The 19,177-nt window shown below is 44.2% G+C and overlaps 1 protein-coding gene across 1 annotated transcript in view; it reads left to right on the top strand.

Moving 5' to 3' along the window:
• Positions 1-19,177, top strand: part of GRIP1 (glutamate receptor interacting protein 1) — a 675,191-nt gene that overhangs the window by 620,475 nt on the left and 35,539 nt on the right. Inside the window, 1 exon segment of the mRNA XM_030216417.1 lies at positions 6,284-6,395. Coding sequence (XP_030072277.1) covers positions 6,284-6,395 — 112 coding nt within the window.

The following is a 19,177-nucleotide window of genomic DNA, read 5'->3' as shown; positions in this document are numbered from 1 at the left end:
TCTTTCATGAAGAGAAAGCTGCTGGAGAACAGACTCCCAGTGTGAAAGGCAAAAACTTGTCCAGCACATCTGAACTGTAAGTTATTTTTCCTTGTTTGATTACTACATTAAAGAAGATTTTGGTTCAAGAGTTCTGAATCTTCTCACAGTAATGCTCTATATTCTGGTTTAAGCTGCATGCCAATCACACCCAGTGAAAGGGCAGAACATTTTCTATCAGGTCAATAATGAGCCAGTGGTGGTCAGCATTTTTATAAATGCTGACCACTGATGGCTAAATTAGACACAGACTTTCAGGGCCAGACCATACCTGGGTACCAATATCTGGGTCTGTGGCAGCACCCAGAAGTTATGCTGATACAGTTGATATTCAGTGCCATACCTACATAGCTAACTGGAAAGGTAGGACTACTATTTAAGTAATCCTACTTGCCTGGGTAGCTATGTAGGCAGCAGTCAATGCCCAACTAGCTCCTGGCTTCTCTCAGACTCTGCCCCTGGACCACCCCAGTGCTTCCCAGACATTGTTGCAGTGGTTAGAGGGGATATTCTGTAGCAGTTCCAGTTAAGTGCACATTTTAATTGGCAGAAGCCTCTCCTTCAATTGCTTAAATAGTTTAAAGGCTTGCAGGTGGTATATAAGAAATAAAAATAATAATAATAAATCATTTGAATATTGGACCCTATGGCACGTATTTAATCCCCCAGTGACTGCTGCTCTCCTCCCTCTCCTTGAGAGTGAAACTGAAAGAAGATACCAGGAACTATGATAGCTTCAGGTATTATAGGAATTCTTAACAAAATAAGAAGCAAGTCTGAGGAGTAAGCTAGTGATTAGTGCAGTAGACTTTAACCAAGGGATCCAGGTTCAACACCCACTTATTATATATATATATATATATATATATATATATATATATATATATATATATATATATATATATATTTTGCATTTGTATCCCACATTTTCCCACCTTTTTGCAGGCTCAATGTGGCTTACATATTACCGTTAATGGCGTTAATCGATTCCGGTCTGAACAAATACATGGCTTGGATTAATTCAAAGCGATATTGTAGTAGAATGAGGTACATATATGGTAGGTACAGTTGGGGGAAACTTAGATAGGGAGCGGGGAGGAAGGTAATGTCCATTACGGTCTTTGGTTACATTGTGTCGCAGGTATCCGGGTATTTTATGTTGGGTCGGTGGGGTATGCTCTTTTGAACAGTTCCGTCTTTAGTGCTTTCTGGAAATTTAGGTGGTCGAGCGTAGTTTTTACTGCTTTTGGCAGTGCGTGCCACAGTTGTGCGCTTAAGTATGAAAAACTGGATGCATAGGTGGATTTGTATTTGAGTCTTCTGTTGCTTGGGTAGTGGAGATTTAGGTATGATCATGTAGATTTTGTGGTATTTCTGGTTGGCACTCCATTTAAGTGCACGTCGGATAAGCGCATGCTCTGTTTAACTGCATGCCATACTTCAGTCCCATTTTTGGCACCATCAATTTCTATGGGGACAAACTTCGGTTTAGCGCACCACGGATAAGTGCAAGATTCACTTATATGCATGGTTCAAGACCGCTCCTCTTCAGGAAAGACTCCGCATAAGCGCGCGCATGGAATATGGAAGCCAATTGGTGTGTGCCAACCAACGAGATTTCAAATTTACTGTCTCTTTAACTGCCACAGGCAGAATAAGCGAAAGAATGTTGTTAGAGCATACACCGGGGTCGGGGTCGTCATCATCATCGCGGCAGAACTGTAAGACTAACACTGGCTGAACGAATAGAAGTTCTTCAAAAATTAGAAAACAAACAAAGTCAAGCATCTATTGCTAAAGAATATGGTGTCAATCCCAGTCAAATTTCACATGTCTTGAAGCAGAAAGACCAGCTTCTGCAAGACTGGCAAAACAATACAAATCCACAACGGAAACGAAAACGGGCAGGAAAAGCTGAGGAGGTAGAAGATACTCTTCTTCGGTGGTTTTCTTGAGTCAGGAGCAGACAGTTTCCTGTCAGTGGTCCACTGCTTATGTAGAAAGCTAACCAGCTAGCTGAAAGTCTTGGACTAACTGAATTCAAGGCCACTGTTGGATGGTTGGAAAGATGGAAGGAGAGGAACGGCATAAAATTCAAGAAACAGCAAGGTGAGAAACAAGATGCTGATGACTTTGGTGCTGAAATTGGGTTGTTTCAGTTCTTCCTACCATCTTGAACGAGTTTGCACCTCGTGACATTTTCAATTCTGACAAAAACGGTCTCTACTGGCGAGCGATTCCTGATGGAGCATTTGCATTCAAACATGCCGAAACTACTGGAGGTAAAACATCGAAGGACCGACTGACGATCTTCCTTTGCTGCAATATGGATGGGAGTGAGAAGTTGGAACCCCTCGTCATTGGAAAGAGCAAACAGCCCCGTTGTTTCCAGAAAGTTAAGCAACTTCCTGTGTCATACGAGGCTAATGCAAATTCATGGATGACTGGGGAAATTTGGAAGCAGTGGCTAAAGAAATTAGACACTAGAATGTGGGCACAAAAGCATCAGATTTTGCTGCTTTGTGATAATTGTGCTGCACAAAGGGATGATGTCAGGCTGTCTAACATCAAGGTGGTCTTCCTGCCACCAAACACTACCTCTCTGATCCAACCTATGGATCAGGGCATAATAGCCAATTTCAAACAACATTATCGGGCTCTTGTGCTACGTCGTCTGATGAGCGTTATGGATGACCAGACTGGCAAGGATAAACATGCTGTTGAACTGGCTTATAATCTATCACTGTTGCATTCCCTACATATGCAGAAAGAAGCCTGGAATCATGTTACACAGGCAACCATTGTGAACTGCTACAAGCGGGCAAGCTTTGTTAAGGATGTGGAGAGGGATGAAACAGATGCAGCTGTTGCAAACGCGTCAGATGAACAGGTTATTGACATCCCAGCCAGTGTTACTGAAGAGAAGTTCCATCGCTATGTAGCTGTTGATTATGATCTACAAACAGCTGAAGACAGCACTGATGTTGAGATATGCGCCTAAATGCAGGCAACAATGACTGATGATAGAACAGATGATGAAATGAGCAGCGAGGCACATGCTGACGAAATTAAACAACCTCCTCCTGTCACTTTTGCAAGAGTGCTGGAGAGTCTCAACACCATGCGGGCCTATCTGGAGGCCACTGGATGTCAGTGCTATGACAGTTTTTACCATCTGGCAGATGTAGTCTATGGAACTCACAGACCTAAGATTGTACAGAGGACTATAACTGATTACTTCAAGTAAGATTAATGTCAGTTAACGGAGACTGTATACTGTACGTATAATAATCAACAGTATTATTATTATTACATTTGTACCCCGCACTTTCCCACTCAAATCAGGTTCAATGCGGCTTACATAGTAAAAGGAATACAGAATCTTATTAGAGGGTAAAAGTAAAATATATCAGAATAAAAGGCAAGATGAATAGTTAGAAATAGGCAATGGAGGGGGCAGTGAGGTGGGAGATATAATTAGGGTTAATGTCGTTATCATGGGGTATGTGTAGGTAGATGGTTCATTAGATCTTAGGAATAAGTGAAATCTGGCTAGATGAAAGCAGGGATTTACCACTGGCTGAACTATGCCCAACAGGTTTCAACATCCAACATCAACCAAGACCAGGAAGACAGAGTGGAAGGATAGCAGTCCTGATTCCAGATACAATCAAACTGTGCAGAATCGCCATCCCTCAGCAAAATGAATCAGAATTTCAGATTACACAAATGACCCTGAATTACCCTAGGATGGTTATCATGGGAGATTTAAATCTACACACTGAAACCCCCGATACCACAACTGTCTTTCTGGACACGATGACAGCACTAGGACCCACACAGGTGATCAATTCTCCAACCCATGAAAAAGGGTCACGTACTAGGCTTGGTCTTCTACAAAGGGGTTAACATCCTAGAATAAGCAGTATTGAAATAACACCCCTATCATAGACAGACCATTTTCTAATTATGTCTTCCCTAAGTGACCACCTGAAAAAGGTCTTATGTCCCAATCACAAACTCTCACCCTGTTTTTCTCCAAAACTTTGGACCTTTAAGCGCAAAGAATGGAAAATGGAAAGGAGATGGCATAAATCTCCCCTGGATGAAGACAGGCAAAACTGTATGATCACATGACAAAGTACCGCCAAGCCTTAACAGCAGCCAATTCAACCAAGCACCTGTTCAGCATAGGAAACATCCTATTGCAACCCCCACAACAGAACCAGCCTGCCCAGTCACAACTGAACTGCAGTGATTTTGCTGCATACTTTGCCAAGAAAATTAAAAGTCTCCGTCAGGATTTACAAGCAATCCCACATAGTCTACAACCAGATAATTAGGCGCACACAAACTCGCCCCCTACTGACACAGACATATGCAATTCTTTTAACCCAATTAACAGAGGAAGGCCTTGACAAAACACTGAGAGACCTTTGACCAACTACCTGCTCCCTCGACCCCTGCCCATCAAAGATACTGCAGCAGGCAAGCAGGGGCCACATAGAAGGCGCCACAAAAATTGAAAACTCCTTTCTTTCTAATTGGCAACTACTAACAGCATTAAAAACAGTGGTGGTGTGTCCTTTGCTAACTAAGAACAACCTTGACTAGGACAAACTTGAAAGTTACCGGCCAGTATCCAACATCCCGTTTTTAGGAAAACTTATAGAACAGCTTGTGATCAACTCAATGATTGGCTAGAAGAGAAAAGCTGGCAAGATCCACATCAATCTGGATTCAGACCCGGGTATGGAACAATAACGGTCCTCATATCCCTACTAGATCACTTCACAGAAACCGAGATGCGATTTGCCTTGGTGTTACTAGATTTTGACACTGTGGATCATGATATTATGCTAGGACGACTGGCAGAAACAGGTATTAGTGGAACAGTACTTGCCTGATTCAGATCCAATCAGATTTATTTATTTGTTCCATTTGTATCCCACATTTTCCCACCTATCTGTAGGCTCAATGTGGCTTACATAGTACCAGAGAGGCGTTTGCGGACTCCGGTGTGAACAAATACAAAGTGATGTTGTGGTAAGATAAAGTTCATGTGGCATGGCCACATTAGGGAATTGTACAATGGAAGAGTTGTGTCACGTCCATTACGTTCTTTAGTTTTGTTGTGCAGCTGAGATCGGGTGTTTAAGTTGGATCAGTAGGGTATGCCTTTTTGAACAGGTTGGTTTTTAGTGCTTTACGGAATTTTAGGTGGTCATGTGTCGTTTTCAAGGCTTTTGGTAATGCATTCCACATTTATGTGCTTAAGTAGGAGAAGCTGGATGCATAAGTTGTTTTGTATTTAAGACCTTTGCAGTTTGGGGTGTGCAGATACAGATAGGTTCATGCTGATTCGGATGTGTTTCTCATTGGTAAGTCGATCAAGTCTGTCATGTATCCCGGGGCTTCACCGTAGATAACCATGGTGCAAAGTTTGAAAGCAATGCGTTCTTTGATTCCGTACATATGTTTATCAGATGTCAAGCTTCTTTGGGTCACAATGGTTAAGTGCACGCTCTGGTTAACTGCATGCATTTCTTTGGTCCCAGACCCTTGCACTTAAGCGGATTGTACTGTATGTATGTATTTGTGTGTGTGTGTGTGTGTGTATATATATATATATATATATATATATATATTATTATTATATAATAAAAAAATATTATTATTTTGTAATTGTGAACCCTCCAGAAACAGAAAAATATCCCCTATACTTAACCTGCAAGCCTAAAGACTATAGAAGTGATATACATTCAGGTACAGTAGGTACATTTCTGTTCCTGGAGGGCTCACAATTACAAAATAATAGGGCCTTTTACTAAGCCACAGTAGCATTTTTGGTGCACGCTAAAAATAAGCATGCACTAAATGCTAGAGACGCCCATATCTTCCTATGGGTGTCTCTAGCATTTAGCGCATGCTAAAAATGCTACCACGGCTTAGTAAAAGACCCCCTAAAAGAGTTAAATTGGGATTTAAACCTGAGCCTTGGTTTATAGTCCACTGCACTCACCACTAAGCAGCCCCTGTGCTCTGTATTAATGTCTATGTCGCCATTTTCGAATCATGCTGTTATATAGTTGTCCATGTATCTTGTTTTCTCCTGTTCATAATTTGGACAATCCAGTTTGTAAAATAGCTGTTCATGCTGGACATTTCCAGTGTATGAGTTGTCATAAAACACAAATGTTCAATATTCTATATAACCAGACAAAAATTAATTTTGTGACTACAGTTATACAGATGGCCATGACAGCACATATGCGGAGCAGGAAGAAACTTTCTGGTCCCAAGCTCTAGAAGATTTGGAGACCTGTGGACAGTCTGGAATTCTAAGAGAACTGGAGGTATTGCATCACTAAACCTTTGCAAATCATGGGAGTCATTTATTAAACAGCACATGCTAATTGTCAGCAAATGAACTCCAGTATGTTTTACTTGTTTGAATTCTTTTCACTTTATTTAAATGGCATCTATTGAATAGATTTTTTTAATAGCTTTAACCCCTTTCCACAGGAGAAGGCTGAGAGGCTTCTGTATTTGAGAAACATGGCTCTGTTGGTACCTAATCTTTACATTGTTCATATTTTTGCTTGTAAAGCTGCTTTACATGTCACGCCTTTCAAAAAACCAAGCCTGTTTGTACAGTGTAGTGGTACTTAGCTGAAAAGGTTGACTTCCCTGCTTCCTGGCTTGCAGCTTGCACTCTCTTATTCTGCAAACATACCACTTTCAATTTATTTGTAAAGCATTTCCCCCAAAACAGATATAAAATATTTTTATCAATGCCACTTTTCACATTCTTCTATGTTTTGCTTTATAAAGATTTACCTGGCATGCTAGAAGTTTTATTTCAACATAAAAGAAAATACTTTTTTATTAGAAATTATTATAAGTATATGAAGTTTTCATCTAAATAATAAATGTAAACAGTGCAATAAAAGTCCTTACATTGAAGACATAGTATGCAGTTTTTATTTTGTACCTTAGTTCATTTTGTCAATAACAGCCTTGCAGAACTAAGTACAAGATTAATTTTACTTCATTTCATGCAAACAAAACTTTTATAGCCTCACTTGCTTTATTTATCATTTTGTTTGGAGTTTTTCAAACAGCATAATTAACTGTAAGGTGACATTTTTATAGTTTTGAAATCCTAAGTATGAAAATATTTTCTTTTATGTTCTTGTAAATTCTATGAGCTGAATCCCCGGTAGAGTTTCATCTTGTTTTTATGCCATAGTGGAGAGTCATCCACAGTCATGGGGAATGTAAATGGCATAAAGGGGAAGGGATTGAGATGAAATGCTGAGATTTTATTTATTACCTCCAGTTTGCATTGCATGTACAGTTATTTAGAAAACAAAGAAATGGTATAAAAATGCATAACAATACACTTTCGGGTTACTATGGTTTTAATGGCATGAAATTATGTGCTTTTGTTTTACGTGGTGTTAGAGCACAGTAAAAGGTTCTGAAATTGGTATGAAATGAAATTTCACCAATAAACTTCCCAAGTATGTATTATTTTCAGTCTTTGTATATACTTAGCAGCAAATAACATCTCAAGAAATAAAAAGAAACCCACACTAATATATTCCTAAATGACAAATAAATATGTTGTAGGCTTTTTAAATGTATGTATTACGAATATGATTTGCAGTGTTGATTGGTATATGAAGTTACCTAGAAGAACATTCAGAACATACTGCAAAGCAGTCTGATGATAAAGGGAGCAAGAAGGTACCAGAGAGCTAATAATAGTTATGGAGGGGAGAGAGGCAAAAATGTGATGAGGATGTAAAGAGTGGGCCTGAGATAGCTAGTGTCTACGGGAGGAAGGATGTGAGAGTGAGAGCGAGAGGGTATAGTGGGTGAGTGTATGAAAGAGAGCAGAAATGGTGATGGAGAAGGGGTATGATAGAAAGCCAAAGAGCATATTAGAGAAATGAGAGTATGCAATAGAATAACTGAAGACATCAGAGAGAGGATGATGGGAGGAACATGAAAAGGTATAATTGGAGGCGAGGAAGTAGGGCATAATTGGAGGTGAAGAAGTCAGAGCAGGGATGATGGAGTAAGGTGAGTGGAGTTTAGAAAGAGTATGAATCTTTGAGGAGAATGAGGACTTTGTAAGAGAGAGGAGGTGGCTGGTGGAAAAGGGAGGCTGATTTATAGGGAAAGCAGCTTCGAGAGAATGTTTCCGGGATGTCTCCAATCTCATATCTATTCCCCTCCTCCCCCCCTCTTCCCTCCCCTTCTCATGTGCACTGTGGAATGCCCACTCGGTCTGCAACAAACTTCCCTTCACCCACGATCTCTTCATCTCTCATTCCCTTCACCTGCTTGCTCTAACTGAAACCTGGCTCTCCCCTGACGACTCTGCCTCAGTTGCGGCTCTATGCCATGGAGGCTATCTCTTCTCCCATACTCCCCGCCTAGTTGGCCGTGGAGGAGGCGTCGGGTTACTACTCTCGCCCTCCTGTAGCTTCCAACCCCTCCTCCTACCACAGTCTCACTGCTTCTCATCCTTTGAAGTCCACTCCATCCGTCTATTCTACCCGTTGCCACTCAGAGTGGCAGTCATTTACCGCCCCCCTGATAAATCCCTCCCTTCCTTCCTCACCGACTTCGATGCCTGGCTTTCTGTTTTTCTTGAACCCTCATCTCCATCCCTCATTCTCGGAGACTTCAACATACACGTTGATGACCTGTCCAACTCTCACGCTTCTCAGTTCCTCACTCTAACATCCTCCTTCAACCTCCAGCTATGTTCCACCACCCCTACTCACCGTGATGGCCATTGCCTTGACCTCGTCCTCTCCTCTTCCGGCTCACCCTCCAATTTCCACACCTCAGCTCTTCCTGTCTCTGATCATCACCTGATCACCTTCACACTTCTTCACCCTCCCCCTCAGCCCCGCCCAACATTAACCACTACTTCCAGGAATCTCCAGATTATTGACCCTCCCACCTTATCATCTAGTATTTCTAATCTCCTCCCCTCCATCATGTCCTCCGAGTCTGTTGACGAGGCTGTCTCCGCTTACAATGCCACTCTCTCCTCTGCTCTGGACACCCTTGCACCATCCACCTCCCGTCCCACAAGGCGTACTAATCCCCAGCCCTGGCTGACCCCTTGCATCCGTTACCTTCGCTCCTGCGCCCGATCTGCTGAACGCCTCTGGAGGAAATCTCGCACCCATTCAGATTTCCTTCACTACAAATTCATGCTATCCTCCTTCCAGTCCTCACTATTCCTTGCCAAACAGGACTATTACACCCAATTGACTAATTCTCTCAGCTCTAACCCTCGTCGTCTCTTCGCCACCCTTAACTCCCTCCTCAAAGTGCCCTCCGCTCCCACCCCTCCGTCACTCTCTCCTCAATCACTGGCTGACTACTTCCGCGACAAGGTGCAAAAGATCACCCTTCAACCCTCTCCCTCAACCAACCAACCCAGACCTCCTTCTCCTCCTTTCCTGATATCTCCGAGGAGGAAACCGCCTGCCTTCTTTCCTCCTCAAAATGCACCACTTGTTCCTCTGATCCCATCCCCACCAACTTACTTAACACCATCTCTCCTACTATCACCCCCTCCATCTGTCATATCCTCAACCTCTCTCTCTCCACTGCAACTGTCCCCGACACCTTCAAGCATGCTGTAGTTACGCCACTCCTCAAAAAACCATCACTAGACCCTACCTGTCCCTCCAACTACCGCCCCATCTCCCTCCTACCCTTCCTCTCCAAGACACTTGAGCGCGCAGTCCACAGCCGCTGCCTTGATTTTCTCTCCTCTCATGCCATCCTTGATCCGCTTCAATCCGGTTTTCGCCCTCTTCACTCGACAGAAACAGCACTTTCTAAAGTCTGTAATGACCTGTTCCTTGCCAAATCCAGAGGCCACTACTCCATCCTCATCCTCCTGGATCTATCCGCCGCTTTTGACACTGTCAATCATGACTTACTTCTTGCCACACTGTCCTCATTTGGGTTCCAGGGCTCTGTCCTCTCCTGGTTCTCCTCCTATCTCTCCCACCGCACCTTCAAAGTTCACTCTCATGGATCTTCCTCCACCCCCATCCCCTTATCTGTTGGTGTTCCCCAGGGATCGGTCCTTGGACCCCTTCTCTTCTCAATCTACACCTCTTCCCTGGGCTCCCTGATCTCATCTCATGGTTTCCAATATCATCTCTATGCTGATGACACCCAACTGTATCTCTCCACACCAGACATCACCGCGGAGACCCAGGCAAAGGTATCGGCCTGCTTATCCGACATTGCTGCCTGGATGTCCAACCGCCACCTGAAACTGAACATGTCCAAGACCGAGCTTATCGTCTTTCCACCAAAACCCACTTCTCCTCTTCCTCCACTTTCTATCTCAGTTGATAACACCCTCATCCTCCCCGTCTCATCTGCCCGCAACCTCGGAGTCATCTTTGACTCCTCTCTCTCCTTCTCTGCGCATATCCAGCAGATAGCCAAGACCTGTCGCTTCTTCCTCTTTAACATCAGCAAAATTCGCCCTTTCCTCTCTGAACACACCACCCGAACTCTCGTCCACGCTCTCATTACCTCTCGCCTGGACTACTGCAACTTACTCCTCACCGGCCTCCCACTTAGCCATGTATCCCCCCTTCAGTCTGTTCAGAACTCTGCTGCACGTCTCATATTCCGCCAGAACCGATATACTCATATCACCCCTCTCCTCAGGTCACTTCACTGGCTTCCGATCGGATACCGCATTCAATTCAAGCTTCTCCTTCTTACCTACAAATGCACTCAGTCTGCTGCCCCTCACTACCTCTCTACCCTCATCTCCCCTTACGTTCCCGCCCGTAACCTCCGTTCACAGGATAAATCCCTCCTCTCAGTGCCCTTCTCCACCACCGCCAACTCCAGGCTCCGCTCATTCTGCCTCGCCTAACCCTATGCTTGGAACAACCTTCCTGAACCCTTACGCCAAGCCCCCTCCCTGCCCGTCTTCAAGTCTTTGCTTAAAGCCCACCTCTTCAATGCTGCGTTCGGCACCTAACCCTTACCGTTCAGTGAATCCAGACTGCCCCAATTTGACTGCCCCTATCGGACCGACCGTTCACTTGTCTATTAGATTGTAAGCTCTTTGAGCAGGGACTGTCTCTCTTTGTTAAATTGTACAGCGCTGCGTAACCCTAGTAGCGCTCTAGAAATGTTAAGTAGTAGTAGTAGTAGTAGTAGAATGGAGTGGGGGAGAGTAAGGGAGATGAAATGTTAGGACAGGGAGAATGGAAGAGTGAGAGATCATGAGGGGAAAAGGAGTGAGGAAAAAAAGGGTTGGGATCCAGGTGTGATTGAAAAAGAGTGGTGATAGTGTAAGGGATAAATGTAAAGGCAGAGGAGAGATACATGGAGAAAAAGAGGTAAAAATGTTGGGGAGAAGAGGAAACAATAAAGACAGCAGAAAAAAGAAAATGTAAAGGAGAGCCTGGAAAAGGCATCAGGATAAGACAGCTAGGTACCGACAGACTGGAGGCTCATTATAGAGACTTATATATCTGAAAAATATTCCAACTATCTTGAGCTAAAACAATGGAAAGGAGGTCTAGAAATACAAAGCACACAAAAGAGGAAAGCAGGAAAAAAAAGACTAGGATCAAAATAATTGAAAAGCCACCCTACCCAGCCATAAATATATTTTTTTAAACATACACACCTTTTTCAGTTGGATGACTGGAATATGTAGATTTCTTACATCTTCCAGTTTCACAGAGATTTACTTCATTTCTTCTGAATCATCACCAAGAGTGTCTCAGACATGAGTATCTCAACAACATTATTCTCAGTAAAGATGGGAAAAAAATGCATTTAGTTCAACTGTTGTAGCCTTGTCCCCAATGAATGCTTCTTCTATCTCTTGGTCCTCTAGTAGTACAGCTGACTCCCTCACAGGCTTCTTTCCAAATGCACTTGTAAAAGGTTTTATTATTGATCTCTGCCTCTATAGCAAGCTTCATTTCAAATTATTTTTTGTCTATCATCTTTTACAATATGGGGATCAATGCTTGAAGACAGATTTTAACATGTAGCAATATCTTGACTAGCTCATTAATGGTCCCTGCTCTGGTCACTATCAATGAGGAAGAACCTGATTTGAAGAGAGATAGGAGGGCCTGAATTACAGAATGACATGGGGATAAAATTTGTCCCTGTCTCTGTGGGTTCTGTCTCTGTCTCCATCCCCACAGGTTCTGTCCCCGTCCCTGCCCCATCCCTGTGGGCTCTGTTCTCATCTGCAGAAGCCTCGATTTTATTATTTTATATTTACATCTTTTTATTAAAGTATAAAAAGGAACAATATGCTGTGCAACTTTTGTTATTATTGTTTTCTATTTGTAATTTGTACACAAGGAGCAACTATAATGGCCCCACCACCAACACCACCCTCTACCCTTCCAACCCCAATAATATCTGACTTCTACTACCCCAAGGAATCCTAATCCACCCGTTAAAATGTCCAGGGGTACAAAATACAGCCCATTCTGTATGCCCTAGAGGGGAGAAATATGCCAAATGAAGCACTGTTATGATTTTTTAATCTGTGAATGAATAAGTCATCAACAATCTGAGGATTCAGTCTAGCTCTCCTGTCTTCCACAGTCCCTCCTGCAGTAAAAGATGCCTTCTTAGAAGATATGCTGGTAGCAGGATGTACAGGATCCCCCATGCAAATTTTGCTAGGTGTGGCCAGCATGTTTGCTTGTTTCTCCAAAAGAATAATAATATTGTCGTCTACATAAATCAAACATAAATAACAGTCCAGTTCATTAACAGGCTTCAAAGTAGAAAGTGACACTGGGACAAACCTTGTCCCCGTCCTTATGGGCTCTGTCCCCGTCCCCGCCCCATCCCCATGGGATCTGTCCCTATCCCCGCGGTTACTGCAGGTCCCCGTGTCATTCTCTAGCCTGAATTTCCCCATAACTTGCCTAACAATAGAGGAAACAGGAGATTTATGAAATACAAAAATTCCACAAATAGGAAAAATTTTAGAATAAAAAAAATTTGAAAAAATTATGTGCCTGGAAATTTACTTCAGACACTACCAGATTTGTAACATCAGGGCCATTCAAACCATTAACTGTCTTAAAAAGGTTTTGGTTGATTCTTGGTTCAGTCCAATTGTGCTGAAAAAAAATCCTTTTTGCCTGCCTAGCAACAGCTTTATACTTCAGGCGACCCTCAGGGGGAGGAATGCTGGCTTCGGCCTAACCCCTGGTAAGCTTTTCCTCAGCTGAGAGGTGCCCACCTCTACCACCGGCTGCCTTTCAGGTGCTGTGGAGGACTTGCAGCTCATCTGCATATCCTTACAGCCTTCTCCGGGGTGACACCCAGGTCCACCCCGATCCACTCAGGGCCTCCGCTCTAGGTGCCCAGCGCTCCCACCAGGTGCTGTGGAGGACTTGTAGCCCTTCTGCATTTCCTCACAGCTGTATCCGTGCGGGGCATTTTTCTCTTTGTATCTAATCTTTTTCCAGTTGCTAAAGTACCTTAATCGTTTATGGCCCCTATTCACATTCTCTTCCTAGCTCTGTCCCTTCCTAATCTTTTCCCTCACCCCCTTCCTCTCTCCGCTACAGGAACTCACTTCCCATCCATTGACTTCATCACCTCACCTTCTCTCCTACCCTCTTCCTCCCTCTTGGCTTTTAATCTCCGTCTCTTTCTTCCCTCCATTTTGCCTTCCCCGTTGCACCTAAATACCTCTCGCCTTCGTGGCCACACCTCTCCTACTCTCCTCCGCTCTCTTTTACTCCTTCTCTTACTCTCAGCTGGTGACATCAATCCCAATCCTGGCCCTCCTCACCAACTATTATCCAAATTCTACAGATCTCACCGTGACCTCTCTAACCTCATCTCTATTCCTCTACTCCCCTCCTCTTCTCTGCCCTTCTCTTGCGCCCTATGGAATGCCCACTCTATCTGTAACAAACTCCCCTATATCCAGGACCTCTTTATCTCGCGTCACCTCCATCTGCTCGCCATAACAGAAATCTGGCTCTGCCCTGATGACTCTGCTTCAGTCGCAGCCCTGTGCCATGGCGGTTATCTATTTTCACATACTCCTCGCCCTGCTGGCCGTGGGGGCGGTGTTGGACTACTTCTCTCTCCCTCCTCCAGATTTCAACCCCTTCTTCCACCTCAATCTCACAGTTTTTCCTCCTTTGAAGTCCACTCTATCCGCCTTTTCTCTCCTCTGCCTCTTCGAATAGCGGTCATTTATTGTCCCCCTGATAAGTCCCTTTCATCCTTTCTCGGTGACTTTGACGCCTGGCTTGCCTTCTTCCATGATCCTTCCTCCCCCTCTCTCATCCTTGGTGACTTTAATATTCCTGCTAATGATCCTTCCAACTCTTATATTTCCAAGTTACTCGCTTTAACGTCGTCCTTTAATCTCCAACTATGCTCCACCTCCCCCACTCATCAAAATGGTCACTGTCTTGATCTCATCTTCTCCTCCAACTGTTCACCTTCTAGTTTCCTTGCCTCTGATCATCCCTCCTCTGATCACCATCTTATAACTTTCACACTTAAATCTCCTCCCTCCCAGTCCCGTCCTATCCTATCTAATTTATCTAGGAATCTTCACGATATTGACCCTTCATCTCTATCCTCCCATGTTTCAAACCTCCTCTCTACTGTGGCACCATCCACGTCTGTCAACGAGGCTGTTTCTTCTTACAACAATACTCTATCCTCTGCCTTAGACACTCTTGCACCTTTGATGACCCGCCCTGTAAGGCGTACAAAACCCCAACCTTGGCTGACTTCTAATATCCGCTACCTATGTTCCTGTACCCGCTCCGCCGAACGCCTCTGGCGGAAATCTCGGGCCCTTGCTGATTTCTTACACTTTAAGTTCATGCTGACCTCCTTCCAATCTGCTCTTTTACGTGCCAAACAGGATTATTATATCCAACTGACCAACTCTCTTGGCTCTAATCCTCGACTTCTCTTCACCACATTGAACTCTCTCCTCAAGTTGCCCCTCCCCCAACTCCCCCTTCATTATCTCCTCAGACCCTTGCTGAATTCTTTCACAACAAGGTTCAAAAGATAAACCTTGCTTTCTCTACCTCACCAGCTCTCCCTCCACTAGTCCGTTCCCCTCTCTCTCCTTCCCCTCATTCCCTTTCCTCCTTTCCTGAAGTTACTATTGAGGAAACTACACTTCTCCTTTCTTCCTCAAAATGTACCACCTGTTCCTCTGATCCCATTCCCACCCACCTTCTTAATGCCATCTCTCCTACTCTTATTCCTTTTATCTGTCACATTCTCAACCTCTCACTTTCCACTGCGACTGTCCCTGCTGCCTTTAAACATGCTGTGGTCACACCTCTCCTTAAGAAGCCTTCACTCGACCCTACTTGTCCCTCTAATTACCGACCCATCTCCCTCCTTCCTTTTCTCTCCAAATTACTTGAGCGTGCTGTTCACCGCCGCTGCCTTGATTTTCTCTCCTCACATACTATTCTTGACCCATTACAATCTGGTTTTCGCCCTCTCCACTCAACCGAAACTGCGCTTACTAAAGTCTCCAATGACCTATTACTGGCTAAATCCAGAGGTCAATATTCCATCCTCATTCTTCTTGATCTTTCCGCTGCTTTTGACACTGTCAATCACAGCATACTTCTCGATACCCTGTCCTCACTTGGATTCCAGGGCTCTGTCCTTTCCTGGTTCTCTTCCTACCTCTCCCTCTGCACCTTTAGTGTTCACTCTGGTGGATCCTCTTCTACTTCTATCCCTCTGCCTGTCGGCGTACCTCAGGGTTCTGTTCTTGGTCCCCTCCTCTTTTCTATCTACACTTCTTCCCTTGGTTCATTAATCTCATCCCATGGCTTTTCCTACCATCTCTATGCTGATGACTCCCAAATCTACCTTTCTACCCCTGATATCTCACCTTGCATCCAAACCAAAGTTTCAGCGTGCTTGTCTGACATTGCTGCCTGGATGTCTCAACGCCACCTGAAATTAAATATGACCAAAACCGAGCTTCTCATTTTCCCCCCCAAACCCACCTCCCCGCTCCCCCCGTTTTCTATTTCTGTTGATGGCTCTCTCATTCTCCCTGTCTCCTCAGCTCGAAACCTTGGGGTCATCTTTGACTCTTCTCTCTCCTTCTCTGCTCATATCCAGCAGACCGCCAAGACCTGTCGTTTCTTTCTTTACAACATCCGTAAAATCCGCCCCTTTCTTTCCGAGCACTCTACCAAAACCCTCATCCACACCCTTGTCACCTCTCGTTTAGACTACTGCAATTTGCTTCTTGCTGGCCTCCCACTTAGTCACCTCTCCCCTCTCCAGTCGGTTCAAAACTCTGCTGCCCGTCTCATCTTCCGCCAGGGTCGCTTTACTCATACTACCCCTCTCCTCAAGACCCTTCACTGGCTCCCTATCCGTTTTCGCATCCTGTTCAAACTTCTTCTACTAACCTATAAACGTATTCACTCTGCTGCTCCCCAGTATCTCTCCACACTCGTCCTTCCCTACACCCCTTCCCATGCACTCCGATCCATGGATAAATCCTTCTTATCTGTTCCCTTCTCCACTACTGCTAACTCCAGACTTCGCGCCTTCTGTCTCGCTGCACCCTACGCCTGGAATAAACTTCCTGAGCCCCTACGTCTTGCCCCATCCTTGGCCACCTTTAAATCTAGACTGAAAGCCCACCTCTTTAACATTGCTTTTGACTCGTAACCACTTGTAACCACTCGCCTCCACCTACCCTCCTCTCTTCCTTCCCGTTCACATTAATTGATTTGATTTGCTTACTAATTTTTTATTTTTTGTCTATTAGATTGTAAGTTCTTTGAGCAGGGACTGTCTTTCTTCTATGTTTGTGCAGCGCTGCGTATGCCTTGTAGCGCTATAGAAATGCTAAATAGTAGTAGTAGTAGTAGTACTTCTTAACATAAGGTTTGAATAAAAACAAATTTTATGGTAGTAGTCTTGTAGATATGGTTTATTTATTTATCGAAATTTTATACTACTACTACCCTCAACCTGTACTTGTTAGGGATTACATTATAAAATTACATAACAGTAAACAATTTAAAAATATCAGAAACCTATAAAACATACTAAACAACATGTATAACAGATACTAAACACTGACTCATAGGATGTGGAAAAATCTATTCAAAAAATTCTATTAATAATGTAATATCTTTCCCACTGAAGTGAAAATGATATGAAAAGTAGTATTGCCTCTAACCCACCACATGAAAAAGGATGAAAAAAGAGCCTCACAGAGCTCCTAGGCAGAAAACTGCCTATTGGAGCTAAAACGGACACTCAACTGTTCTCTGTTCATCATAGGCTCAAAAAACCTCCATGCATGACAGTATAAACAGTTGCATTTGAAGAGAAGTAGCCCTTGAATAAAGATATTTTTGGAGGTTTTTTTGAGCCTATGATGAACAGAGGACAGTTGAGTGTCCGTTTTAGCTCCAATAGGCAGTTTTCTGCCTAGGAGCTCTGTGAGGCTCTTTTTTCCTCCATTTTCATGTGGTGGGTTAGAGGCAATACTACTTTTCATATCATTTTCACTTCAGTGGGAAAGATATTACATTATTAATAGAATTTTTAACAGATACTAAAACATACTAAACATATTAAAACATAGAGGGGCATAATCGAACGGCGCCGGCGAAATCGATGGCCAGCCATCTTCGGGGCCGGTGCTGTAAGTGGGCGGAGCCAAGCATATTTTCGAAATACACTTGGCACCGGCCAAATCGCTCGCTGGGTTTAGAATAGGATCGCTGGCAGATCACCGGGTTTAGATGAGATGGCAGGCGCAATTTTCCAGCCTTAATGGAAACCTGACCCGGCCATCTCAAACCCGGCGAAATGCAAGGCATTACGGCATGGGAGGAGCCAGCATTTGTAGTGCACTGCCCCCCCCCCACCCCTCATGTGCCAGTACACCAACCGGGCACCCTAGGGGGCACTTCTAAAAAATTACACAATTAGCTTCTAGGTACATAGCACCCTTCCCTTGGGTGCTGAGCCCCCCAAATCCACCCCAACACCCACTGGCCACAACTCTACAGCATTACCATAGCCCTAAGAGGTGAAGGGGGGCACCTACATGTGGGTACAATGGGTTTTGGGGTTTTTTAGAGGGCTCCCATTTACCACCACAAGTGTAACAGGTAGGGGAGGTGGGCCTGGGTCCACCTGACTGAAGTGCACTGCACCCACTAAAAACTGCTCCAGGGACCTGCATACTGCTGTCAGGGAGCTGGGGATGGCATTTGAGGCTGGCATACAGGCTGGCAAAAAATGTTTTAATTTTTTTTGTGTGTGTATGGGAGGGGGTTGGTGACCACTGAGGGAGTAAGGGGAGGTGATCCCCGCTTCCCTCCGGTGGTCATCTGGTTGGTTGGGGCACTTTTTTGGGACTTGGTCCTAAAAATAAATGGACCAAGTCCAGCCGGCGAAATGCTCGTTCGAGCCGGCCTTTTTTCCCCATTATAAGGGGAAGCCGGTCATCTCGTAATCACGCCCCGGCCCGCCCCCCTTTCCGCCTTCACTACCCTACTAACACGCCCCCTTGAAGGTTGGCCAGCGCAGCAACAAAAAAGCAATTGTGGCCGGCCAAAATCGGCTTTCGATAATACCGATTTGGCCGGGATCAAGAGGTCGCCGGTGATCTCCCGATTTGTGTCAGAAGATCGCCAGCAATCCCTTTTGAAAATAAGCCTGATACTAAACAACATGAATAACTGATATTAAATGGACAGAAACACCCTGGACTGATCACTACAAATTAAATTTATCCCTACACTGGCGGAAGAAGGGATCACACCAAATACAAGAACACACATCCTACAGCACAAGAGGTCAAGTAGACACGAAAACATTCTGGCAACAGATATACAACAATGAATGGACAGCACAAACAGACTCCATATATTACCTCATGGAATGGGATAAAAGATGCAAATGCGTACTAGATGAAGTAGCACCCTTACAAACAAGAACTTCAAGTAAGCATAACTCGATACCATGGTTCAATGATGAACTGAAAAAGCTAAAAACACAATCCAGGAAACTCGAACGAGCATGGAGAAAA

Source organism: Microcaecilia unicolor, chromosome 10 (genome assembly GCF_901765095.1).
Source record: "Microcaecilia unicolor chromosome 10, aMicUni1.1, whole genome shotgun sequence".
NCBI classification, from domain to species: domain Eukaryota; kingdom Metazoa; phylum Chordata; class Amphibia; order Gymnophiona; family Siphonopidae; genus Microcaecilia; species Microcaecilia unicolor.
The sequence above is the reverse complement of the archived record's forward strand: the minus strand, read 5'-3'. Positions and strand labels throughout refer to the sequence as shown.